The sequence below is a fragment of the Silurus aristotelis genome (assembly GCF_946808225.1).
Source record: "Silurus aristotelis genome assembly, chromosome: 6".
NCBI lineage: Eukaryota > Metazoa > Chordata > Actinopteri > Siluriformes > Siluridae > Silurus > Silurus aristotelis.
Genome location: NC_139579.1, coordinates 16,368,320 through 16,394,192, shown reverse-complemented (window position 1 = coordinate 16,394,192; position 25,873 = coordinate 16,368,320). Strand labels below are relative to the sequence as shown.

Here is a 25,873-nt window from a genome sequence, read left to right as displayed (position 1 = left end):
ACTGCCTTGCCGAGGAAGCTGAAGGTGAAGGTAATTAAGCAGCCTGACACTTTGGACACAGTTTTGACATGTTCACTTAAGGTGTACTGTTGTTGGAAGTAATTTAGTCAATGGCTGTATGTTGAGTTATTTTTTGAGGACAGAGAATCTGTACTGCTATACAAGCTGCAAATTTACTACTTTAAAATTTACTACTTTAGTATTGCCCATTGAGATGATATAATAAAATGGTTGCTGTAATGTGAGCGGTGTACTCACTTTTGTGAGATACTGTAAATAAATAAAGCAACAGCTAAACTGTGTGCAAAGTCATGATGTTAATGAGTATACATTTCTTCTACTAGGCCTTTCTGCACAATTTAGCATAAAAAGGTTTTCCATTTGAAGGACTATTGTGATCATTTATTTCAAATCATTTTGTAAACTTTAATATCCATATCATAGATACCTGTAGTATTGTTGCGTTTTGCACAACACTCTCTATTTCAGTTAAGTGATAATTATAATGAATTGAACATTATGCCTAATTTGGCTTTACCACCTGTTTTACCTACATATATTCACTTAATAAAGTCACACACATTATGACAACAGCTTCTTGTTTACTCCACAGCTGTGTGTATGCATATGTCTTCATCTGGATTATTTATCTATGCTTGAATAAATCATTTACAATGTTAGTAAGGAAGCATGTACCAGTACAAATATCACTGCACCTGATTAAATCTTTAGTGCTCCAATTAATAAGATAATACATTCATTGCACTGCGTGATGAAGCAGTTTGATTATCTGTCCTGACAAGCAGAATTCAGTGCTGAGCTCTTAATACTAGAATTAGCAATGGAGCGGCGAGCAGTAGTGTTTAACTCCTTAGCTCCTTTCACTCAGTAAGTATGTAATCATGAATATTAATATTAATTAGCCTAAAATAGGCCCTTCAACATGTTCATCTTTTTTTTACTTAATCTGTGTCTACTACATCTATAGTGTGTGTTTGGCTGTACAGTGTGTTTGTGGAATTGAATCAGAAAATAATTTTCTATCAAACTAATTTTAAAGTTTACTTATAAGACTTAATTTTGTTAACATTTGTTAGCATTGATAGCGTAAACAAACAGGGTTAATACATTGCAAGTACTATTCATTTGATTCATGTTTGTCGAAATGTTTGATCAAGCCATGTTTTAAAATAAGTATGCATAAATTAGTACAAATGAAAGCTAAACGGTCATGGATTTCATGTATTAATGCAACAAAGATCTGTTATTTGTTGTTGGGTTTTTTTTTTTCTTTCTTTCAGGACTGTCTGGATATAATAATCAGGGTTATTTTGTTTTGTTTTGTTCAAATCAGACATGAGCCTCTTTTATATGTGCTCCTGGATCATATCCAGTATGTTGCAATGATACATGAATAAAAACAGTCTGCTTAGAATTCATGTGGGTTTTTCCCAACACGTATGCTAATATTACTTTACTCATCATCATCCATTGTTGGCAATTTGACAAAACAACAGTGAAGGACAACAGTAGTGATTATATTCAAAGGAAAGAGAAGGAAATTGGTTATTTGCTTGATATTTGGCAAATCGATTCAAGCAAAATTGAACTTGAGTAGACAAAGCAATTGCCCAAGAAATCTATGTACATATGTGTGGTGTTCATAAGGATAAGGTCGTTCAAATTACACCGATTTGTATCGATTGCCGTTATGAATTTGAATTGTCGTGATAGTCAGATGCAATATGAGCAATAAAAAAATCTGAACTGTGCAAAGAATCTTGTAATAGCATTAGAGCATGTCTGAGCAGCAAATGTAAATATTGGAACTTGCTGTATAGTGTCCATTATGAATTTTGCCAGTTAACAAATATAGCAAGAATATCCATTTACTGCCCAATTGCCTTTTTTCACTAAAGCAGTTTTCTCCAAATCAGATACAGTAACATAAGGTGGAATGGTTTGTGGCGTATCTCAGGCCTGTACAAATAGTCATTTGAAAGAGAAGCTCCATTCTAACAAACCTCAGACAATCTGAGATGACTCATAATAGCCACTGCGGCATGTCGAAAGATGCACGACTCAATTTCACTTACAACGTTACAAAGCATGAAATGGTGTAGGCCAATGTTCAAGGCACAAGGCTAAACAGCAGCCAAGTGCTAACTTGGCTTGTCAAACTTTGGCCCAGATGTCAAAAATTGGCTTCTGAGACAGTGCAGCAGAGGCAAAGAGTGAGTGGAGTCAGTCTGTGTCCTTTATAGTCTGATTTTGACAGCAAGCGAGTTGAAACAGAAGCCACTGAGCCCTGGAAGTCTGGCAGAGTCGACATACCCACTGGGAAACTCAGCACTTATGGGCAATTAGAGGGACCCACTGCTGTTGTTCTTAGGCTCTGTGTGTTAGTACTAAACTGTAAGCATACCTCACAAACATTCATACTCCTTCGGATGCATTCATCCTGTGATCAGAGGGACATGCATTTGCATACACACACACACACACACACACACACACACACACACACACACACACACACACACGCGTGTGCACACACATTTTTGCTTGGTTTCTCTATACAGGACTATAGACTTACTGGAGACTGAGCAGAGGGGCTGGTGGTTATCATGGTGTCATGGTGTTATGAGTGGCTCCTTTAGGAGATATTATTCCGCCCCATGGCTGCCCTTCTGCACTCGTCTGCTGTACTGAGTCATATGATACACAGCTGAAGATGAAGCACACTGCAATATACTGTGTGTTCATGTGAAGTCCTTAAATAACCAAAATTTTAGCTCGCTCGTTGATTTCAGCTTTTCTGCTTATGAATAAAAGCTAGCCTTTCTTCCTGTGCATCACTGTCACTGGGTGGTGCTGCTTGGTGCCATAACAAATCAGTGATCCCAAGTTTTGTCACTGCCAAATTAGCTGCGCTCTAACAAACTACCCATATCATACCTTAATGTTTGGGAACCGTTTTGCCGATGTACCACAAATACTGTATTGAAACCACGTTCAATTTCACTGGCTAGAGTCACTTGTTTTGACCAGAGAGCATGACAGTCTGCCTGGCTTTCTTTCTTTCTTTCTTTCTTTTATCACAAGAGTGGCTTTTTATGTTTATTTTATTCTCGTCAAAGAAAATTCATATTGGAATTTTTAACTACTTATTACTAATATCATATCTACTAGTCTCCAGCTCTCTTTCCTACTTTTTTAAACAGAATTAGGCAATAGGGAACAGATACAGGGAATGGATCGTTCTGGATTCAGATTTATACCATACTGTGGTATACATACTTTCTATACTACAGAGTCTGGTACTAATAGAGTACTAGCCAAGAGACATGCTGAGAGATATTAACATTGAACTCATTTCACACTTTTCTCTAACTCGTCAGGTCATAAATCCTCCCTCCTTCAACTGGATGGCCCCTGCTGGCACTTTCACTAGCTCACACATCGCATGTCTGGGTGCTTGCAAGCAGCCATGCTGCGCCGTAACAGAGAGGCACTGTGTTACTGAGCGTGCTCTGGACAGTTGACTAAATCACACAGCACTCTGTATGGGAGCTGAGGAAGAAGACTATTTTTCTTTAGGGGCAGCACAGGAGAGGCGACAGGCTCTCCTTTAGAGTTAGACCATATTGATTTACAAGTGTTGTCTTGTCTACCCTATGGTGAAAATACTGAAGGATCATGTTGTAATGGCATCTTGGGTCTTTCTCAGTCTTTTTTCTTGAGTGACATCACATTTTTAGTGATTTACCTAGACTGAGACTAAATATTAAGGGTTTTCTGAGCAGTGGCATGATAGTTGTTTTGCATTGTTTTCTCCAACAAATCACTATTCTTTTGTTTTGTCCACTTAGCATGCACTCTCCAGTGTATTTATAGTTGTGTGTATATAGCTCAGATCGTTGTGTTTTTGTGCTTTATTTGGTCCTGCTTTATTATTTACTATATGCTACACCATGTTCCTGCTCATGTTATATGGAGGAATAGCAATTTAGACCCACTTCACTTCTTGAAATGTTGTATATTTGGAGGTTGGGGAGCTTGTACACATATGTTACATGGGATTCTATTGTTTCCACATGTGATCATGTGAGTAATTTGTGAAAAAAGAAAAAAAAGCAAGCGTGTAACATCAACTGAAAAATAAGGCACATGTGTCAAGTCAAGTCAAGTTTATTTGTATAGCGCTTTTCACAACAGACATTGTCTTAAAGCAGCTTTACAGAAATCAACAAAGGTGAATGGTGTGCATTTATCCCTGATGAGCAGCTGTGGCGACTGTGGCAAGGAAAAACTCCCTTAGATGTTATGAGGAAGAAACCTTTAGAGGAACCAGACTTGAAAGGGGAACCCATCCTCTTTTGGGTGACATCAAGAGTGTGATCATAGTCTTTAAACAATACAGAACACTGGAGAATGAGAACTAACATGAGTACTGGAGTGTACGATTATAAGTAATGTTCTTTCTACAGTCTTATACAGTCTTTGTGGGTATAAAACTAGAAGCTACTGAGCAACTCATATAATAGCTCAACATTTGCGATCATCACAGATCCAACACCAGCTTCTCCATGCCAGAGCCCTTAAACACTCCAGGAGGTCCAATGTTAAAACTCCACATGAAATGGGATCCAATTGGCACTGGTACGTCTCTAGATGTTTCAGAATGTTTGCGGGTTCGGCATCTACTTCTTTAAAGGTCTATAATCTTCATGAGGTGGGACGTGACTGGGACATGTGAACAATGTGATTTCTCATGTACTGCTTTTCTGTTAGTGTGCCACTATACTGTTTGGCTATAAAGTATTTGTTTAGATGAATATGTACAGATTTATTTGTTAATCATTCAGTGAAGCAAGAAATTTGGTATTCAAAAAAAGTATACTACCAATTCTGACTGTAAATTTACACATCAACAGACTAACGGATATCAATCTTGAACTTAAAGACGGACACCATGCATGGGTTACTAAACTTTTGTATATGGATTATATTGTGAAGCTTAAAATGGTTAGTTTTATTGCGTCCACAGCTTTTAACAGACTCTGTTATCAAGAGCAATTTATAGAAGTGCTTTGTAGTCTTTAAGAAAAACACTAAAAGCGAATGAGCTTTGTGAGGATCACACTTTGTCCATAAAGGTTGATTTAAGAAACTTTTAAAAAATTTTGTTCGGTTCGACACGCATTTACGCACACTTTACTAAAAGACTGATAAACACAAAGTACTTTAACAGGATGCAGAGTTTTACAGAGCATGCATATACATTGCACTTCTGAAGCTTTTCCTGACCTTGTTTCTTCTTTCTGTCCGGACATTTTCCTGTGTAGGCATACAACTGTGTCATATTTGCACAATGTAAATGTAAACTGTATTACTGATCTGTTTTTGAGTTGCCACGCAACCCGCCTTTAAAAGGTCTTTATAAGAGATATTTCAGATTGATGGCTTATCAAACTGTGCGACCTCTGGTGTCTTTTCTCAGCCTCAGAGGGAAATACTTTGAGAAGTTACCTTTAAAAATAAAGAACAGAAGAAGAAAAATGGACAGAGCACTTGGAAGCTGGCAGAAAGCCTGCCCTCTTGTTAGCCTGCCTCGTTGTTACGCACAGAGCACACACACACACACACACACATTCACAAAGAGGTTTGATTATTGAGATGAACGGCCATAAACTTGCTATTTTAACATGGTGGAGTGACCGAGCTGTGAAGTACGAAGATGCCTAGGTTTTAAGCTCACGGGTGAGAAGGCTAAATGGGTGTAGAGGGATTCAAGGGCTTAGTTGGGATAAGAAACTGGAATCAAGATAGTCTCTTTCTCCACCCTAGGGGCTTTCAGCAGTGCACTTTCCAACAGCCTGTGACAAAAAAATGTGAGATACTTTAAAAGGAATCTGTGCACTGTCTAGACATTGACAAGCGACTTGTAAAATATTTACAAACAGGCATGATTAGTGGAGCATGCTTTTACTGGAGGGTATCTATGCACACCCTGCACTTTTATAGGGACACCTGTATACCTGCTGCCATTACCCAATCAGCCAATTATTTAGCAGCATCACAATCATGCAGATAGAGGGTAAGAGCTTCAGTTAAAATTTACATAAAAAATCTGAATGAAGAAAAAAATAATTTCACTGATTTTAAGTATGGCATGGTTTTTAATATTAGTAGAGCTGGTTTGTGTATTTCTTCTTGGTCTCCTGAGAATTTCACACACAACAGTCTCTAAGCTTATAAAAGGCTGACAGGAAGTCTTTTGAAACTTAAATAAGTAATTTCTGCAACACAATGGTGGTGAGCAGAAAAGCATCTCAGAACGCACAACATATCAAACCTTGACATAGATGCTTCCAGTGCTGTCAGCCAAAAACAAGAATCTGAGGCTATCATGGACACATACTCGCTGAATCTGGACAGCTGAAGACTGTAAAAAAAAAAGAGCAGGAGCTTTACATGAGCCTTGCCTTTAATGACAGCAAAACAAAAATAAACTAAAAAAAAAATAGCAGATATACAGCTGTGAAACAACTCAGCAGCCTTGGTCTTTGATTTATTATTTTGGGAACGAGAGAGGATGCTGTGTGAGTGGGGGCAGACAGAGAGACCTGGAGCACAAAATAAGCATTCTATGCCGGCCACACGAAATCAATTACTTTGAGTGGCCAGTTCAGCTAAACCATTGACAATGCATTGAATCAGCTGATTAACTGCAGAGACGTTACTGTGAAAATACTCAAGAGAGCCAAATTTTATTCACAACTTCTTCTTTTTTTTTCCCCGTTATGTCTCATCGGTCTAGTTGAGCTGTCAGCAGTTATATATTTTTCCTCATTCGCCATGTTTTTCTGAATATGTTTCTTTATTTTTCACATTGAGTTTCCAAAAATCAACCCATGTTGATTTTATGAATGTGCAGTCAACACTCGCCTGGTTTCCTAGAGCATGATGACACGTTGCGCTCACGGAAGGAGCACGCAGCTGTGGATAATAAGGTGTGTTGTGTCACACTTCGCTGAGCTATGACTGTGGGAAGGCTGGACGAGACAACTGAAAAATATGGAGATTAAGGTGGGATGTGTTGTTGTAGGTTTTAATGACATTTACTTGCGTGTTTAAATATTTAACAGTACGTTCTGTAGAATCTCCCAGAACACACTGTATTGTTCCATCCCAACATCCAAGAAAGAAGAGCAGTCTCATTTTCCTGGAGATACAACATGATTTTATTACTATGTAATCAAGTGTTTAAAGGCCTGTAGATGTTTTAGGCAAAAGTAAGCTTAATGTCAGGATTATGGACGGGACTAGGTTTTCCACATGCCACTGTTCCTCAATGTCACGTGTTTGTTTGCACACCTGATTCACATTGTCTGTCATTAACACTTGTTTATATACAGTCACAGTTCACCCTGTTTGTCATTCGTCTATTTATGCTTGTTTGTGTCCATGCTGTCACAAGGTTACAGTTTTCTCTGCACTGCTATTCAATTGTGCTGAAACATAGAATGCAATGTTTGTCAAGCTGAGCTGATTAATGCGTCCGTTTACTTTTAGTGATCATGAGTACTGCTAGCAGTTTAACTAGCGGTTAACTAGTTTAGCTGTTATTCAGAAGTGAAGCATGACAAATCTCTACACCACATTTCCCATTTTCACATGAGGAATTCTGAGTGGAATACCAACATCATGCTACAGCTACAGATAATGCTTTATTCTATTGATGAATACAAGAAAACAAGATTCTTACAACATATATTTTGTTTGTACCCTATGCAAACCAGAATTGAAACTTCTGTCATAAAATGTTGCCGATATTTTTTTTCCCAGTTAGCCGTTTTTTTTTTGTAGACTGTAATGTAACTGACTACTTTAGCGAATCAGTTTCATTGTGAACACCGTATTATAGTACACGTATTAACGTATCTCTCTAAAGAAATCTAAATATCCAAATATGCCAATAGAAGGTGGTTGTAATTATAAGATATGAAGATATTACCCCTATATTTTAGAGTATGAACTTACAGACAAAAGTGTCATTTATAGACATTTTTTAGATACGTATTTATGTACTGAGAATATATATTTATTAGCCACTTTAACAAGAACCTCTGTACTCCTTCTCATTCTCAGTGCAATTATGAAATCATCCAATCAGGGAGCAGCACAATCTGATCAATCTTGCAGATACAGAACCATTGCTTGGCAATATTTCTCCAATTTTCAGTAAGCCTGTGCCCCCTGTAGCCTTGACTAAAAGGAGTGGAAGCTAATGAGGTCTTTTAGGATTGCTAATGTGCTCTGAGATGGAATATGGCACCAAATAATGGTTATATGGGTTACAGTTGGTGTCCTGTCAGCTTGACCCAGTCTGGCCTAGCTCCCGTGACCTCTCTCATCAAGAATGTAATTCCAAGCACAGAACTGCTGCTCACTGGATGTTTTCTGTTTGCAACACTATTCATTGTAAACCCTAAAGTTTGTTGTGAGTGAAAATCCTAAATCGGTCTAAAAAATTCACCTGTTTGGCACAAACAACAAAATGCCACAGTCATCTTACCACATTTAGATGTTTAATGTGAACATTGTCACAAGCTTTTTGACTTGCTTAAACTGAAAAAAGATTCAATGAGCAGGTTTACAGGTGTTCCTTTTTAAATGGCCGGTGAGTGTATATGTGAATGGATGTATTGTATTTAACTGATCAGTGCAGAGTTATATCAATTAGTTCAGTCTCAAGCATTTAAGTCTCAAATGTACCAGGCAGAGTGAGGAATTAGTACCATACTGAAGATCTAAAGCAGGGAATTCCCCTTCCTTACACTCACTCCCACAAAAACCTGCACGCACCTTCCCAAATTGTGATCCCTTCTAAACCACACCACAGTTTGGCAGCTACTCCAAGGCCTGGTGGTAATGGTGCACTGGTGCCAGACTTCCAAGTCCTCACGCCCACTCTCTTGTAGCTCCAGCCCATTACTCACACCAGAACTCACACATTATTCATGGTCTCATGGACATCTTCCATTTGATCCACTACTTAGGCGGGCCTTGTTGCTTCTGTATCTTTAATTAATTGTGTTTCTTTCTGGGTACGCTAATGAAATATCGAAGGAGCCGCTTCATAGTGTGCACAGTACATGTGAAAAAGAAGCATGTTGAGTCCTCGCTATTTTCTGGATGAAGCGGTCTGATTTGGGCCAGCTGTTGCATATTTCGCAACACACACACGGACAGATGCGCACTGCAACAGTCGGCGTGGATCTATTTGGTCAGACATGTGATTATTTATGATTACAGGAACAGTCTCTAGTCATCAATTGCATATATTTTGATCACAGGCTACTTTTTGGGGGCTGATTTCAGGTGCTCGTTAAAGTACATACACAAGTATGGAAACAGTCAGAAGAAATGGCCGGAGAAAAAAATCATCTGTTGTAAATGTACATTGTATTTATGAATGCATGAGGTTTGGACATGCATTTGTAGTGCTATAGTGTCAGAGGTACAGAAACATGTTTACAACCAGCATATAGACTTCCTTTTGTAGGTTACGAATTGTAAATACTCTTATGCAAAAAAAAAACTCTGCTCAAGTATGGCTTTGTGTCTCAGTGGAGATTCTGGGGCTGCTATGTGGGAATTGACGTAAATAGTTGGAAGATTGGTGCGGTGGAGAGAAAGAGAGAGACCGAGAGAGCAAGCAAACTCAAAAATGTTAGATAAAGCAGAGAAATTTCCTCCCACATTTACACTAGTGACTGTCCTATAATGATTAATGCACATGAAAGGTATTGTCTCCAATGTCTCATATAAAACATATGAATAGTCGCTGCAGGGAAAAGGCATGAGTATAATGTATAATACATTTGTGTTAAAGATGCAGTTTGTGTAATTGGCTGAGGGGAGTGTGAGACTGTGCAACGGTGTGGAAAGACGTCTGGCAGTGATCTACAGGAGTCCATTAATTACTGTATGAATGCTCCTCTCACATCTCCCAAGTGCTGCTGCCATAGAGAGAGAGAGAGAGAGAGAGAGAGAGAGAGAGAGAGAGAGAGAGAGAGAGAGAGAGAGAGCGAGCGAGCGAGCGAGCGAGCGAGGGGGAGAGGGAGAGGAAGATGGGTCACTCTGTCTTCCAGAGCCCACATCCATGCCAAGCTCATAATGACTAAAACCCCTAATTAATCTTGCTATCATGGGTAACTATAAGACTATATAGATGAATTACACTGCTAGCTGCAATGGGGACTGTGTGTGTGCATGAACGCATACAAGCGTGTGTACGTGTATGTGTGTGCTTGACTACTGAGTCGAGTTAGGACAGTTTCAGACTAAGGATTTTCTTGTTTAAACAAAGGAAACTTTTGCAAAGGTTTTGCTTCCAAAGCAAAATAATGCCCCACTTAAAAAGGGGTGTATGTTCCACTAAAATTATATACAGCACATTATAGAAACAGAACTTTGTTTCAAATCAATTTGATATCTTAATTGAACCCCACATGATTCAGATCAGGTGAATGGACACTCTAGAAGAGTTTAAACCCCCAGAGCTTCCCTGAAATATTTCTCTTAAATTTGGCTCCTCAATAGGTTACTGGAGTGTCTCTCGTATAGTTAACAGTTTCAGCAAAGTTATGGCTCTCAGAGAATGACAAATTATTGTACTTAAAGTAAAGTACCCTTTAAGTTAAAAACCAATGGTTAATTTTAAGGAGGCTTAGCATGGGTGTGGTGATAATTTACCCTTACAATGTCTACACTGGAAAATTATGCATAAAATAAAAGCTTTATTGTGGTAATAACAGCAATAATCAAATGTTTGAAGCTTACATTGCACTTTCATAAATTAATCATTGAATTTTATTACACAGTAATTATTTTACGTTGTAACTGCATTGCATTGTAAATAAAATAATAAGGAACAACAGGGAAAAATATAAATGGCATTACCGACAAGTAGTTTAGTCAGCCGACAATGTTAAACTATTTACTTCTTGCCCTAAAAAACTTTAATAATGGTGGTGTGCACCGTTAAATGATGATGTGTACATCAGTTCCATGGTAAGGAATCTTCCAATATTTGTAAACGAACCAGGAAATATATAATTTGATCTGAACACATTTTTAGAAAGCACATATTGTATCCAGCACCAAATCACATTTTGCTTTTAAAGGCTGAGTGGAAAGTATGTCCCACACTAAACAGCAGGGGGAAATAAAATAACTTACCTACAGGATTGCTCTTTATTAATGCTCAGAAACAAAACACCCACAACTGGTGGAATTTACTGGCCCGCAAGGCCCTGATAGCTCTTAATGTGGCGTGCTCTCTGAACTCTCGGAGGAGTGAATGCTGAGCTGACCAACAATGGGCCCTTGTGCAGAAATCTAATTGAAGTGATTGATGAATTCACTGAGCCTTTCCTAGCTCCGGTGTGAGGGGGGGAAACATAACACAGAGTGTATGGAACATGCAAGGCTATAACCCTGTATATGGGAGTTGACATCTCGTCCCAGCATTCATAATAACTTTCTCTCTCATGTCATCAGTGTTACACTGTGGGAAGTGAACAGGTTGTGACATGTCAGGATACAGGATTTTGATGCCGGCTGGCCATTAGCCATTAACCTCTAGTGCCGCCATTGCAGTTTAGGACTTGCGACTTTTTCAGTGAGAGTGGAAAGATTATGATTATACTACCATCTAGTGGAGCTAAAATGTATTGCAACGTCTTTGAACATTAGTAGTGGCCCTGGTTTTACAAATTGCATTTGTTTTTAATTAAACACAGCACTTCTTGGAGCACATGGTCTGGACTGGGACTGGCATCCACAATGATACAGGCAGGGTTCTGAATTCTTTTGTAGGCTTCTTCCACTCTGAAAAAAAGAGAAAAAAAGGTAAAATGAGAGCAGTCAGCAGTGAGGACATGACATTAGATTTTTTAACATGGGACTTGTCATAAAATAAGACAACAATTAAAAGGGGAGGGGGCTTCTGGATAGAACTTTTTATTCAAGGGTCTTTTTAGTACTTTTTATACAAGGTAGAGTATTTACCAGATGTACTAAAGGTATGCTATTGTAGCCCACTGTAAATTATTTTACCTCCCCATGTAAAACTAACCCAGCCCAAATAGGCATTTAACAGAAAAGAAACAAAAGGTGAACAGAGGAACGTTTCTGTTTCGTTATGTAACCGGTTTTTTACATTTTCACAGAAACCATGCCATGACCAATGGAAACCATGCCATATGTTGCAATCTTTAATAAGCAAGCCCATCCATTCTGCACATGGTTTATGAAGCACCACAGGTTGCCCTGCGTGAAATGTAAGCAGGATTGTGGGCAACAGAAATGAGTCGACCTACTTGCAACGGAACAGGTGATTGATCTCCAGCTGGCTTTCCTCCTCGGTCTTGTCGAGGCCTCTGTTTGCGAGCCTGCGCTGCCTCTCCTCGGGGTTGACGCTGAGCAGCAGGACCAAGCTGGGTCTCAGCAGGTCAGACGGCCACTCATAGATCTCTGAGCCAACAGCTGGGAGGTTCTCCTCTCGCCCACTCACTGCAGTGGCTATTGCATATGCTGCAGTGCTATGCCAATACCTGAGAAGGAGAAGCATTCCACTGTTTGCTATTGTGATGTCAGTCATTCAGCTTTCGTTTTTCTTTCTGTTTTTCTCTCTCTCACTGTTTCTCTCACAGAACAAAACTGAAATTGAAATTCAATAAATACCACGGTTAAGCTTTAGTTTGGGCAACTCAAAACAATATTTGCATTCTATTTTTAAGTCTCTATCTCTTTCTCTCTCTCTCGTTTTTTCCTTTCATTAGCAGAGTTCCTGCATTTTTAATGGTAACAATTTTAAAAGATTTGCCGTAACTGTATGTCTTGTTTGACTTGATCAATAACTGTGTTTGATGGTCAGTGTTGTTTCTTCCTCTAAAATACACTTTTTTTCTGGAGGCATAAATGATCTTTTGGAAATCCGCTTTGGTAATGTATAAAATTTGGTTGAAAAAAATATCTTCGTTTTGGCTATCTCTGACTTTTTCTTTGCCTCCCTTTTTGTTTCAAATATACACTGAATCCCACTTATCTCTGAAACAGGTGACAAATGATGTGTTGCTGTGTGTGTGTATCTGAACAACATTTTGTACCTGTCTGTAATGACAGGAGCGTGCGCTGACTCTCTGGCTATCTGTGCTGCAGTGATGTAGTTCCCAAGGGCATAGAATGCCCTGCGAATGAGTGGTGGCTCTGCATCAAAGCGTTGTCTGAAGTCGCCTAGGCACTGAGGAGGGGATTTAAGCAGAACTGCACCCAAGGCCTTCTGCAGGCTACAGGTCAGAGTAGTTTTGCCTGTGTATATACAGTACATAAGAACTTTCAGTGATGTTGTACGTACATATTGAGCTTGTCTTAGAGATTTCTCAGTGACTTTGCAATTAACACAATGATCCTTGTATTCACAGGGACAAAATATGTGAGGGCAACTTTTAGCTATAACTACAAACCATAAATCTCACCTGTAGCATCCAGTCCTTCTATCACAATAACTGGAAACTTTTTAGCATGATTGCCGACCGACTTCAATTTTTGCTCCTCCACCAGCTCCAACACTGCCTTGGATTCTGGTATGACATCATTACACTGGGGACACAAAAGCACAATGAGGTCTACACCACATTTCCCATTTGGGAAATGTATTAGTATAGGCCAGTGGTAGTTAAAATGCTGAGAGAAGGGGATAAAACTGCATTTTGGTAGCAAAAGCACACATTTTATAATCCATAATGTATGTCTGTCCTGACACAGCAAAGATTAAGTGTTTGTATGTGGTGCTGGTATCGTCAAACATTTGACTTTTCCACTGGCGTGGTCCTGGTATTTAAATGATGTGTTAAAAAACTATAATGAAGAAACACATTTTGTTTTGTTTCACATGTTCTCATGATATCTATTGACTCTCTCCTTTTGATGGTTTGAAGGGGAATTGTACATGTACTGTACTGTAAAATCAAAAAAATTGTGAATTACTTGTCAGAAATGTTTTATTTGCTACTTTAAATTAATAATACATTAAAAAAATAGTTTTTCAAACATTTAAATGTAATTTATTAGTACAAACTCTGTTTTGAAATGTTATGCCGAAGTTTCGAAATTCCACTGTGTATATATATATATATATATATATATATATATATATATATATCTCATGGGACAATACTATAGAAATTAAACTTGGATATATTTTAGTGCAGTCAGTGTGCAGTTTGTTTAGCAGTTCAGATTTACTGTCCTCTGAAAATAACAACATACAGTCTTTATTGTCACAAAAACTGACAACAAAAGTGAGTACACCCTAAGTGAACATGTCAAAACTGTGTCCAAAGTGTCAGTATTCTGTGTGAGCAACATTGTTATGTAGCATTGCCTTTATTCTCCTGGGCATAGAATTCTCCAGAGCTGCACAGGTTGTTGCTGGTATCCTCTTCCACTTCTCCATAATGACATCACAGAGCTGCTGGATGTTAGACACATGGCGCTTCTTCAGCTTCAGCTTGAGGATGCCCCACGGGTGCTCAATGGGGTTCAGGTCTGGAGACATACTTGGCCACTTCATCACCTTCAGGTTCCTCGGCTAAGCAGTGGTCATCCTGGAAGGGTCATATTTATGTTGGAAAACTGCTGTTTGGCCCAGTTTCTGAAGGGAGGCATCATGTTCTACTTCCATGTTTTTCCTTACTACCAGCAGCAGTTGTACATCCCCAAACCATGATGCTACCACCACCATGCTTGATTGTAGGCAAGACACAAATTTCTTGGTTCCCCTCACCAGTGCATCACTACACATGCTGGACACCATCTGAGCCAAACAAGAGAGAGAGTTCTTTGCCATGAGGTGCCATTTTGAACATCCAGTGGTCAGTATGAGAGAATTGTGCTCAAAGCACCACATTAACTACTCTAAAACAAGATATACAAATTTGTATGGTGCTGTCAAGCAGACAAAAACATGAACATGATGAATAGGACGTGTGGCTTTGCATGTTTACATGACGTACATCTGTTATCGTTTAGGGTGTACTCACATTTGTTGCCAATTATTAAGACAACAATGGCAGTAAATCTTTACTGCAATACAAGCTGCACACTGACTACACTAAAATATATCCAAGTTTAATTTCTATAGTATTTTCTCTTGAGAATAAATGTCTTATTTGTTGTTTGTTAGATACTATATATATATATATATATATACATATATATATATATATATATATATATATATATATATATATATATATATATATATATATATATATATATATATATATATATATATTGTAAATATATACGAATATATACGAATGTGGCAATAAAGAAAACTATCATTAATTTTATTGACTAGTGAATAGTGTTTGTAAGATTTAATGAGCTCAGACCCTATTTTGTGAACTATTTAGGGAGTTTTTCATTTTTATGTCATGTTTAAATTGTAGTGTCAAATATAGAGTCTTGTACCTGTGTTCCTGAGATCCGTTTACAAATTAGTATAATACTGTAATTTCAGAGCACCCATATTACACATTTCTTAGAGGTTTCTTTTTTATCTTAAAGGAACGTTAGACTAAAACATCTAAAAACAAAGCTTGTCCAGTTTTGGGTCAAGATTTTTTTGACTAGATGAAAACAAGATGAACTTGTACCAGAACAGTGGGGAGAGAAGGGTATAAAATAGAAAAGGAAAGGAAAGGCTCATGATCCAATGCATACAACATTATCCAGAAAACATGGTGGAGGCAGTGTTATAGCATGGGAATGTATGGGTACCAATAGATCGATGGTACTGCTTGATAGAATTTGTGGGATGAATTCTAAAAAAAATATATAAAGGTAAAATATTCTCTTCATATTAGGTGTTCTTAAATGGCAGAGTCGGCCATCTGAACTCAACCCAACTAAAGCCATAAAAACATAATCCCATGTATAGTCTATAGGAAGCTGCAGAAGGTCTGGCAAAGGATCTGAAGAGAGCAAACACATCATTTGGTGCTGTCTATAGGTTCCAAACTTCAGATCATTGACCAATTGCAATTATTACAAATAATTATGTAAGTGCATCTAGTTATCTGTAAGCATATACAATGGTTTGGGTATTTTGAAACTAAAGCTGAAAGACCACATGTTAATTGTTTCATTTTGAATTCATTATAGTGACATTATTGTCCGTGTCACGTGGTGCTTTACTATTTACGTAGTAGGTATTATACAAAAAGAAAAGGAACTCTAAATAATTCGTCCAAGAGTTTATTGAGCTCTGAATTACTGCTTGAAAGAGAACGGATTAAGCCAGTAGCTGACTATTACCTCTTGAAGCACTTTGCAAGCGTCTTCCAGTCGGTAGAACACGTCTGAGTTTATAATGTTGAGTGTTGCGGGATGACGCAGTGGCACGGGAACAGGTGTTACGTAATAGCGCCGCTCGTGCTCCGCAGGCTCGTCGCTCACAATCGAGCACGCGCAATCGCCGCTGTTCCCGCGCGTGTACGCGAGCACGGACGCGACCGAGCCGTTCTGCCGGAGTTGATTCACAACCCGCTCCGCAGAGTACAGCGCGGAGTTATCGCGCAAGAACAAGCCCCTCACGAACGAGTTTTTAACGTCGGGGAGGAAGAAAGCCGCGTCCAAAAGGTCACATCCGGGCGGCAGCTTTTCAGCCAGGGCGCGTTTAAGATGCGCGTGAGAGCGCGCGCTCTGCACTCTGCCGTCGCACTGAGCGCACACTGAAAACAGCTTTCCGCTCCCGAAAAGCGCATCCAGCTCAGGGCTCAGCGCACTTGGTTTTGAGCTTAAAGCGAAATAAATCGGCTCCGTCTTCTGGTTGATTTCCACCATAAATATTCGGGAGCACCACTGTGCTAAACGGGATATGGATCTGCTCGCCATTGTGCAGCCTGTAGGTTTAAAGTGCAGTGTGAACTTCCTTGCACTAGCGCAGTTTTATTACTGAACCAAAGAGCGACCAAGAAACGAAACTGAGCGGAGAAGCGAAAGTGGGTGGAACAGAGAGCGCCTCTGAGCCAACAAAAACAAACGCAACAGTGCATTGCCTTTTCCATTCACAAATAAATAAATAAAACTAATGCGTTCTTGGTGCAACTTCGAAGACCATTAACTGTTGAGGAAATCCAGAAAAATCATTAGGGTGCATTACAGAGAAACGAAAAATAAGAAATCCATATTGTCCAAATGATACTGTATACAGTCATGGCCAGAATTGTTGGCACCCCTGAAATATATTCCTATACACATGTTTATTCCCTTTGTGTGTATTGGAACAAAAAAACTCCAAAATGGGCTGGACAAAATGAAAGGCACCCTTTAAAAAATGTGGATAAATAAGATTGTTTCAAGCATGTGATGCTCCTTTAAACTCACCTGGGGCAAATAACAGGTGTGGGCAATATAAAAATCACTCCTGAAAGCAGATAAAAAGGAGAGTTCACTTAGTCTTTGCATTGTGTGTGCCACACTAAGCATGGAGAACAGAAAGGGCGGAAGAGAACAGTGTGAGGACTTGAGAACCAAAATTGTGGAAAAATATCAACAATCTCAAGGTTACAAGTCCATTTCCAGATATCTAGATTTGCCTTTGTCCACAGTGTGTCAGTCCACAGTCCACATTATCAAGAAGTTTGCAACCCATGGCACTGTAGCTAATCTCCCTGGGCGTGGACAGAAGAGAAAAATTTATGAAAGGCTGCAACGCAGGATAGTCCGGATGGTGGATAAGCAGCCTCAAACAAGTTCCAAAGAAATTCAAGCTGTCCTGCAGGCTCAGGGAGCATCAGTGTCAGCGCGAACTATTCATCGACATTTAAATGAAATAAAATGCTATGGAGGACCCCACTGCTGACACCGAGACAAAAAAAAAGCAAGACTACAGTTTGCCAAAATGTACTTGATTAAGCCAAAATCCTTCTGGGAAAATGTCTTGTGGACAGATAAGACCAAGATAGAGCTTTTTGGTAAAGCACATCATTCTACTGTTTACCCGAAAACAGAATGAGGCCTACAAAGAAAAGAACACAGTATACCTACAGTAGAATATGGTGGAGGTTCAAAGATGTTTTGGGGTTGTTTTGCTGCCTCTGGCACTGGGGGCCTTAAGTGTGTGCAAGGCATCATGAAATCTAAGGATTACTAAAGGATTTTGGGGCGCAGTGTAGGGAAAGTGTCAGAAAGCTGGGTTTGCGTCCGAGATCTTTGGTCCAGCAGGACAATGACCCAAAACATACTTCAAAAAGCACCCAGAAATGGATGGCAACAAAGCGCTGGAGAGTTCTGAATTGGCCAGCAATGAGACCAGATCTAAATCCCATTGAACACCTGTGGAGATATCTTAAAATTGCTGTTGGGAAAAGGCACCCTTCCAATATGAGAGACCTGGAGCAGTTTGCAGAGGAAGAGTGGTTCTAAATTCCGGGTGCAGGGTTTAAGAATCGTATTGATGGTTATAGTAAGCGACTGATTTCAGTTATTTTATTATGTTATTTTATATTAAGTTAAGAGTGCCAATAATTTTGTCCAGCCCACACATTGTCATGCTGGAAGAGGTTTGGGTCTCCTTAGTTCCTCTAGAATGGGGAATGTGGTCGCTTCTCTGGCAACTTCGCTACAACTTTTACGCTCGCTTTGAGGATGCAGCTAACCACGCTAGTGGCACAAACAACATGCATGCTGAGAGAGCCGGAGAGTTAAACACTTTAGCCATCTCAGGGCAATGATGTGAGGAGGGCATTCGGGAGAGTGAATAAAAGGAAGGCAGCAGGACCAGATGGCATCACAGGCCTGCGCTGATCAGCTAACACTGGTGTTCAACCTCTATCTATAGTCTATAGTCCTCTTATGCTTTACACAGTCCACCATTGTTCCTGTTAAGAAGATCCCCAGCCCACCTACCTCAACGACTACCGCCCTGTAGCCCTGACCTCAATAGTGATGAAGTGCTTTAAAATACTGGTCAGAGACTTCATCACTGCAACACTACCGGACACACTGGATCCACTACAGTTCGCGTACCACCAGAACTGCTCTTATGAGGACACCATAACACATCTTCTGCACAAAACGATGAGCCACCTGGACTGCAGAAAAGGGAATGATGTGAAAATGCTGTTTGTGGACTACAGTTCAGTGTTTAACACCATAATTCCCTCCACACTCACCTATAAGTTAAATGTCCTGGTACTCAGCCTGCCCCTGTGTCAATGGATCTCCAACTTCCTGACAGACAGACCACAAGCCGTTTCGGTGGGCAAAAAAACCTCATTCACCCTCACTCTCAGCATTGGAGCTCCTCAGGGTTGTCTTTTGAGCCCTCTGCTGTACTCACCGTGCATGACTGTTTGGCCACTTCCAACTCCACTACTATCATCACGTTTGGTGACGACGCTGTTGTGGTGGGCCTGATCTCCAACAACAATTAGACAGCCTACCTATAGGAGATTAAAAACCTGGAGAGATGGGGCCAGGAGAACAATCTTCTCCTGAACGTTAGCAAGACTAAGGAGTTGATAGTGGACTTCAGCACAAAGCAGTAGCAGTCATAGACAACCACTAACCATCAACGGGACCCCAGTGGAAAGAGTGGACAGTTTTCGTTACCTAGGTGTTCAAATCACACAGAACCTGTCTTGGTCTTGTCACATCAATACCCTGGTGTCTACAATCTAAGATGGTTAAGGGACTTTAAACTACCATCTCAGATGCTAAAGACTTTCTACACAGGCACCATTGAGAGCTTTCTGACGGGTAGCATCACTTCCTGGTTCGGGAAAAGCACCATGCAGGACAGACGAGCCTTCCAGCGGGTGGTGCTGTCAGCTGAGAGTACCATCCGCATCGAGCTCCCTGACCAGGGCGGACCAGGGCCAGGAAGATTGTGAAGGACCTCAGGCATGCCAACAATGAACTCTTTTCTCTGTTGCGTTAAGAAAACGCGTCCACTCTTTGAAAGCAAATACAGAGAGAATGAGGTCGAGCTTCTTCCCGCAGGCCATTTGGAGTTTAAACCAGGAAACAGACAGCAACCTTTTTCTCTCTCTTTCTGTCTCACTTTCCTTCACTGCACAATCATTTGCATTATTTGCACTGAAATGTCACTTTAACTCTGGACTTTATACCAGCACACTGTTTTGACACTTTAATCTGTACTATGTTAATATCTGTCATAGACATATCCGTCCCTTTCTGTTTAATTCATGTGTGTGTGTGTGTGTGTGTGTGTGTGTGTGTGTGTGTGTGTGTGTGTGTGTGTGTGTGTGTGTGTGCATATATAATATTTGTTTTTGTTTTTTGTTTTTTTTGTACTACTGTTGTACTACTAGTTTTTCATGGGAAGTTATTTTTTTGGGAAGTTGTGAAAAAGCATTTCATGAATGTGACAAATAAAATTTTATTTAGAATGTAGTTAATGTGAAAGGAATCTACCAGGTTTGTAGTGAAAGTTATAGTAAACGAAACTTTATCCTGGTAAAAAAAAATGAACGAGTCATGCACCAAAAAAATACTGGTGTACTTTAATCCCCCCTCCGCCCCCCCTTATCTCTCTCTCTCTCTCTCTCTCTCTCTCTCTCTCAGTCTTGGTGGATGTTTATGCAGGGATGGGTGGGTGCACAAACAAGACTTCGCCATGTATAAGTTTCGTTTAATAAAAAAAAAAAAAAAAAGCCCAAGTTAAAACCAACTCGCTTTCGCTTTCCATTTCTCCGCCTCCTTCCTATATCAAGTGTGTATATAAACACAAGTCAGCTGTCGTCTGAACACACTGGTGGTGAAACACTCCAATTCATCATGTTGCTTTCTAATCAGGTGGCTTTTGTGAGGATTCTCCTTCAGCTGTGCATCAATAACGTGTACTCTATGCTCTCCGTGTGGAGAAGAGTGTTTTCTGTGTGGATCGGAGTAAACCGGGGGCAGGTGAACCCTCAGCACGAGCGCTCTGAGCGAGATGAGACCCCGACCCCGAGCAGCGTCAACTACCACTTCACCCGCCAGTGCAATTACAAATGCGGATTCTGCTTTCACACGGCAAAGACGTCTTTCGTCTTGCCTTTAGAGGATGCAAAGACAGGACTGCGACTCCTGAAAGAAGCAGGTAAGTGAAGTGATCAGCACTGAAGTCATGTTTTACTCATATTTCACTTGTGGAATTTTTTTTTTTATTATTATTATTATTATTATTATTATTATTATTATTATTATTATTACATGCGCCATAGAGGACAATGTTGTTTTATTCATCACACGTGATCAAATCATCTTTATGATCATCATCATTTACTTCAATTGCAAACTTAAAAAAAAAAAGTCTGAACATGGGCTGTACTTGTCAATGGAGTAAAAACTTCTGTCAACCCCTGTTTTTTTTTATTATTATTATTTGCATATTCACTATTAGGAATGGAGAAAATCAACTTCTCAGGTGGAGAACCTTTTTTGCATCAGAAGGGCGTCTTCCTGGGAGAACTGGTGCGATACTGCAAACAGGAGCTTGAGTTGCCGAGCGTCAGTATCGTCAGTAACGGAAGCATGATCAAGGACTCGTGGTTCAAGAAATATGGTACGCTGTATTAAAGAAACTGAACACTAGATGGCAGCAGAAGCTCATTCCAAAAACTCATGCGCCAGCTCATTTATAGTTGAGATCAAATCTAGATTGTTTTGCACAGAATAAATGTGATGTTGATCCCATTTTTAATCAATTTACAACCAAATCTGTAATGAGTAATAATAACAATGTATGTCGTCTGTCTTGTCTAGGAGACTATTTGGATATTTTGGCAATATCTTGTGACAGCTTTGATGATGAAACCAACCAAACAATCGGTAGAGCCCAGGGCAAAAAAAGCCACATAGACAACCTGTACAAAGTGAGAACCTGGTGCAAAGAGTATAAAGTGGCTTTCAAAATTAACTCAGTTATCAACACCTTCAATGTTCATGAAGACATGACTGAGAACATCGCTGACCTTAATCCTGTGCGCTGGAAGGTAAGACGCATTGATCTCAGAGTCATGTAGTAGTTTTAACTACCTGTTCGGCTTTTTAACATACGTCTCTTGCGCTGGTGTGTCTGGTAGGTGTTTCAGTGCCTCCTTATTCATGGGGAAAACACAGGCGAGGATAGCCTTCGAGAAGCGGAGAAATTTGTCATTACTGATCAGGAGTTCCAGGATTTCCTGGACCGTCACCAAAGCATTAAGTGTCTGGTTCCAGAGTCAAATCAAAAGGTAATATCAATTATAAATGTCTATATCAGATCCAGAACCAGCATCTAGTATTTAAAGTATAAATATGCATAGCAATATTTCTTATTATGGCTTATTTATGCATTTGTTTGTTTGTTTACAGATGAAGGACTCCTACTTGATTTTGGATGAATATGTAAGTGACAATATGCATCAGCAGTTAAACTTTATGTGCACTCATTCATACAATTCCTTCATATGTATGTTATAAAGTCATAAAGTACTGTATATACTGCATATTACAAGGCAGAAATAGGAACTACATTTGGCTTAACTTATGTCAATTTCTTTTTACAATTTAGCTTTTAATTTACATGCGTCTCTTTAATCTCTGCAGATGCGTTTCCTTGATTGTCGAGCAGGGAGAAAAGACCCGTCTAAATCCATTCTGGATGTGGGAGTAGAGGAAGCTATAAAGTTCAGTGGGTTTGATGAGAGGATGTTTCTTAAAAGAGGGGGCAAATATGTATGGAGCAAAGCAGATATGAAGCTTGAGTGGTGATACCAGGCAGTGCTAATCACAAGTGATGGCTGTTGGCCTAAGATGTATTAATGTTTTTAAGGAAAAAAAAACAAAACATAAAAAATGTAATTTTAACTAATTTAATTTAGTTTGAAATTTGTGTTTTGAATCTATTAAGATTATTGTTTTGTTATCAAATGGATTTTAATTTCTTAATTGTTTTTATATTAACATTTATGTTTTTGCACTGGAAGGTTTTATATATTGTATTACCTTGAAAGTTACTTTTATCGATTTATAACAATTATTGTTATCATTTTTGTTATTAGTCATTGTAGAAATATGAACTCTGCAGCATTAATTTAAAATTGATTTTGCACTATTTTATTCACTTCAAAAAATTGTGTAAATGTATTTTTTAAATAAAGATCTGTATTTATAAAAAAGAAATGTCTGTTACTAGAATTTGAATTCAGTTTAAAGACATAAATATATTTTTTTTATTATCATTAGTGCTCACATACTACACGAGACAGAGGAAGTGTTGACTATATGTTGAATATATATTAACATATATACCCAGCCATTAGGGGGGCACAAGCCAGTGTACTCTTAGTGCCGGTCCCAAGCCCGGGTAAATGGGGAGGGTTGCGTTAGGAAGGGCATCCAGCGTAAAACATGTGCCAAATCAAATATGCGGATCACAAATGAGAATTTCATACCGGATCGGTCGAGGCCCGGGTTAACAACGACCGCCACAGGTATCGTTAGCCGACAGGGTACCGGTGGAAATTGGGCTACTGTTGGCCGAAGGAGGAGAAGGAGAGGAGGAAGGCGTCTACAGAGACGGCAGGAAAAGGAGCAGTGTAGGAGAGTAGAGGTTCGGGTTGGTACTTTAAATGTTGGTACTATGACGGGTAAAGGGAGAGAGATAGCTGATATGATGGAGAGGAGAAAGGTAGATGTGTTGTGTGTTCAGGAGACCAAGTGGAAAGGGAGTAAGGCCAGGAACATTGGAGGTGGGTTTAAACTGTTTTATCATGGTGTGGATGGGAAGAGAAATGGTGTAGGGGTGATTCTGAAGGAAGCGTACAGTAAGAGTGTAGTGGAGGTGAAGAGAGTTTCTGATAGGGTGATGATCGTGAAGGTGGAAGTTGAAGGGATGATGATAAATGTCATTAGTGCCTATGCTCCACAAGTTGGCTGTGAGATGGAGGAGAAAGAAAGATTCTGGAGTGAATTAGATGAAGTGGTAGATGGTGTACCTAGGAAAGAACGATTGGTGATTGGGGCAGACTTTAATGGGCATGTAGGTGAAGGGAACAGAGGTGATGAGGAGGTGATGGGTAGGTATGGTTTTAAGGAGAGGAATGTGGAAGGGCAGATGGTGGTAGATTTTGCTAAAAGGATGGAAATGGCAGTGGTGAACACGTATTTTAAGAAGAAGGAGGATCATAGGGTGACGTATAAGAGTGGAGGAAGGTGCACACAGGTGGATTATCTTCTGTGTAGGAGATGCAACCTGAAGGAGATTGGAGACTGTAAGGTGTTGGCGGGGGACAGTGTAGCTAGACAGCATCGGATGGTGGTCTGTAGGATGGTTTTGGAGGCGAAGAAGAAGAGGAGGAAAGTAAGGTTTGAAAGAAGAATAAGATGGTGGAAACTGAAGGAGGAAGAGTGTAGTGTGAGGTTCAGGGAAGAGGTCAGACAGGGGCTTGGTGGTGGTGAAGAGGTGCCGGATGATTGGGCAACTACTGCAGGAGTGATGAGGGAGGCAGCTAGAAAAGTACTGGGTGTGACATCTGGAAATAGAAAGCAAGACAAGGAGACGTGGTGGTGGAATGAGGAAGTGCAGGAGAGCATTAGGGGAAAGAGATTGGCAAAACAGAAGTGGGATCGACAGAGTGATGAGAAAAGTAGGCAGGAGTACAAGGAGATGCGGCAGCAGGTTAAAAGGGATGTGGCGAAAGCCAAGGAAAAGGCATATGAGGAACTGTATAAGAGGTTGGACACTAAGGAAGGAGAAAAGAATTTATACCGATTGGCCAAGCAGAGGGACCGAGCTGGGAAGGATGTACTGCAAGTTAGAGCAATAAAGGATGGAGAGGGAAATGTGTTGACTAGTGAGGAGAGTGTGTTGAGAAGATGGAGGGAGTATTTTGAGCAGCTGATGAATGAGGAAAATCAGAGAGAGAGAAGGTTGGAGGATGTGGAGTTGGTGAAGCAGGATGTAGATAGGATTAGTAAGGAGGAAGTGAGAGCAGCGATTAAGAGGATGAAGAATGGAAAGTCGGTTGGACCAGATGACATACCGGTAGAAGCGTGGAGATGTTTAGGAGAGATGGCAGTGGAGTTTTTAACCAGATTGTTTAACAGGATTCTGGAAGGGGAAAGGATGCCTGAGGAATGGAGAAGGAGTGTGCTGGTACCGATCTTTAAGCATAAGGGAGATGTGCAGACCTGCAGTAACTACAGGGTAATTAAGTTGATCAGTCACACCATGAAGTTATGGGAAAGAGTAGTGGAAGCCAGGCTGAGAGAAGAGGTGACCATCTGTGAGCAACAGTATGGTTTCATGCCGAGGAAGAGCACCACAGATGCCTTATTTGCTTTGAGGATGTTGATGGAGAAGTATAGAGAAGGACAGAAGGAGCTGCATTGTGTATTTGTGGATTTAGAGAAAGCGTACGACAGGGTGCCGAGAGAGGAGTTGTGGTATTGTATGAGTAAGTCAGGTGTGTCAGAGAAGTATGTGAGGGTGGTGCAGGACATGTATGAGGACAGTGTAACGGCAGTAAAGTGTGCAGTAGGTACGACAGACTGGTTCAGGGTGAAGGTTGGACTGCATCAAGGATCGGCCCTGAGCCCTTTCCTGTTTGCAGTGGTGATGGACAGGTTGACGGACGAGGTCAGACAGGAGTCTCCCTGGACTATGATGTTTGCAGATGATATTGTGATTTGTGGTGAGAGTAGAGAGCAGGTTGAGAAGAGCCTGGAGAGGTGGAGATATGCGCTGGAGAGAAGGGGAATGAAAGTCAGTAGGAGTAAGACAGAGTACATGTGTGTGAAT

General features: G+C 40.0%; 2 protein-coding genes and 2 long non-coding RNA genes across 4 annotated transcripts in view; 2 read left to right on the top strand and 2 right to left on the bottom strand.

Moving 5' to 3' along the window:
- Nucleotides 1–4,174: 4,174 nt before the first annotated feature.
- Nucleotides 4,175–25,873, bottom strand: part of LOC310727394 — a 766,835-nt gene continuing 745,136 nt past the window's right edge. Inside the window, exon 2 of the long non-coding RNA XR_014534008.1 lies at nt 4,175–7,792. This is a non-coding gene — a long non-coding RNA (uncharacterized lncRNA). The remainder of the gene's footprint in view (nt 7,793–25,873) is intronic.
- cmpk2 (cytidine monophosphate (UMP-CMP) kinase 2, mitochondrial) lies at nt 10,792–17,097 on the bottom strand. Its single transcript, XM_083543722.1, has 5 exons — nt 16,396–17,097; nt 13,551–13,674; nt 13,182–13,383; nt 12,393–12,626; nt 10,792–11,901 (listed from the first exon to the last, which is right to left on the bottom strand). Exons 1-5 carry the CDS (start codon nt 16,972–16,974, stop codon nt 11,781–11,783), a joined length of 1,260 nt encoding a protein of 419 aa, XP_083399848.1. The 5' UTR covers nt 16,975–17,097; the 3' UTR covers nt 10,792–11,780.
- On the top strand, nt 19,686–20,577 carry LOC310728198. Its single transcript, XR_014534207.1, has 2 exons — nt 19,686–19,858; nt 19,899–20,577. It is a non-coding gene; the product is annotated as an uncharacterized lncRNA (long non-coding RNA).
- On the top strand, nt 20,802–23,253 carry rsad2 (radical S-adenosyl methionine domain containing 2). The gene is made up of 6 exons (XM_083543751.1): nt 20,802–21,187; nt 21,491–21,652; nt 21,853–22,082; nt 22,173–22,322; nt 22,444–22,476; nt 22,678–23,253. Exons 1-6 carry the CDS (start codon nt 20,884–20,886, stop codon nt 22,840–22,842), a joined length of 1,044 nt encoding a protein of 347 aa, XP_083399877.1. The 5' UTR covers nt 20,802–20,883; the 3' UTR covers nt 22,843–23,253.

Coding starts and splice junctions, on each gene's coding strand:
- cmpk2 (XM_083543722.1), bottom strand. CDS start 16,974: ATGGCGAGCAGATCCATATCCCGTTTAGCACAGTGGTGCTCCCGAATA. Junction 13,675..16,395: donor CTTGCAAAGTGCTTCAAGAG/GTAATAGTCAGC, acceptor TTGTGTCCCCAG/TGTAATGATGTCATACCAGA. Junction 13,384..13,550: donor AGAAGGACTGGATGCTACAG/GTGAGATTTATG, acceptor GTATATACACAG/GCAAAACTACTCTGACCTGT.
- rsad2 (XM_083543751.1), top strand. CDS start 20,884: ATGTTGCTTTCTAATCAGGTGGCTTTTGTGAGGATTCTCCTTCAGCTG. Junction 21,188..21,490: donor GCGACTCCTGAAAGAAGCAG/GTAAGTGAAGTG, acceptor ATTCACTATTAG/GAATGGAGAAAATCAACTTC. Junction 22,323..22,443: donor TTCCAGAGTCAAATCAAAAG/GTAATATCAATT, acceptor GTTTGTTTACAG/ATGAAGGACTCCTACTTGAT.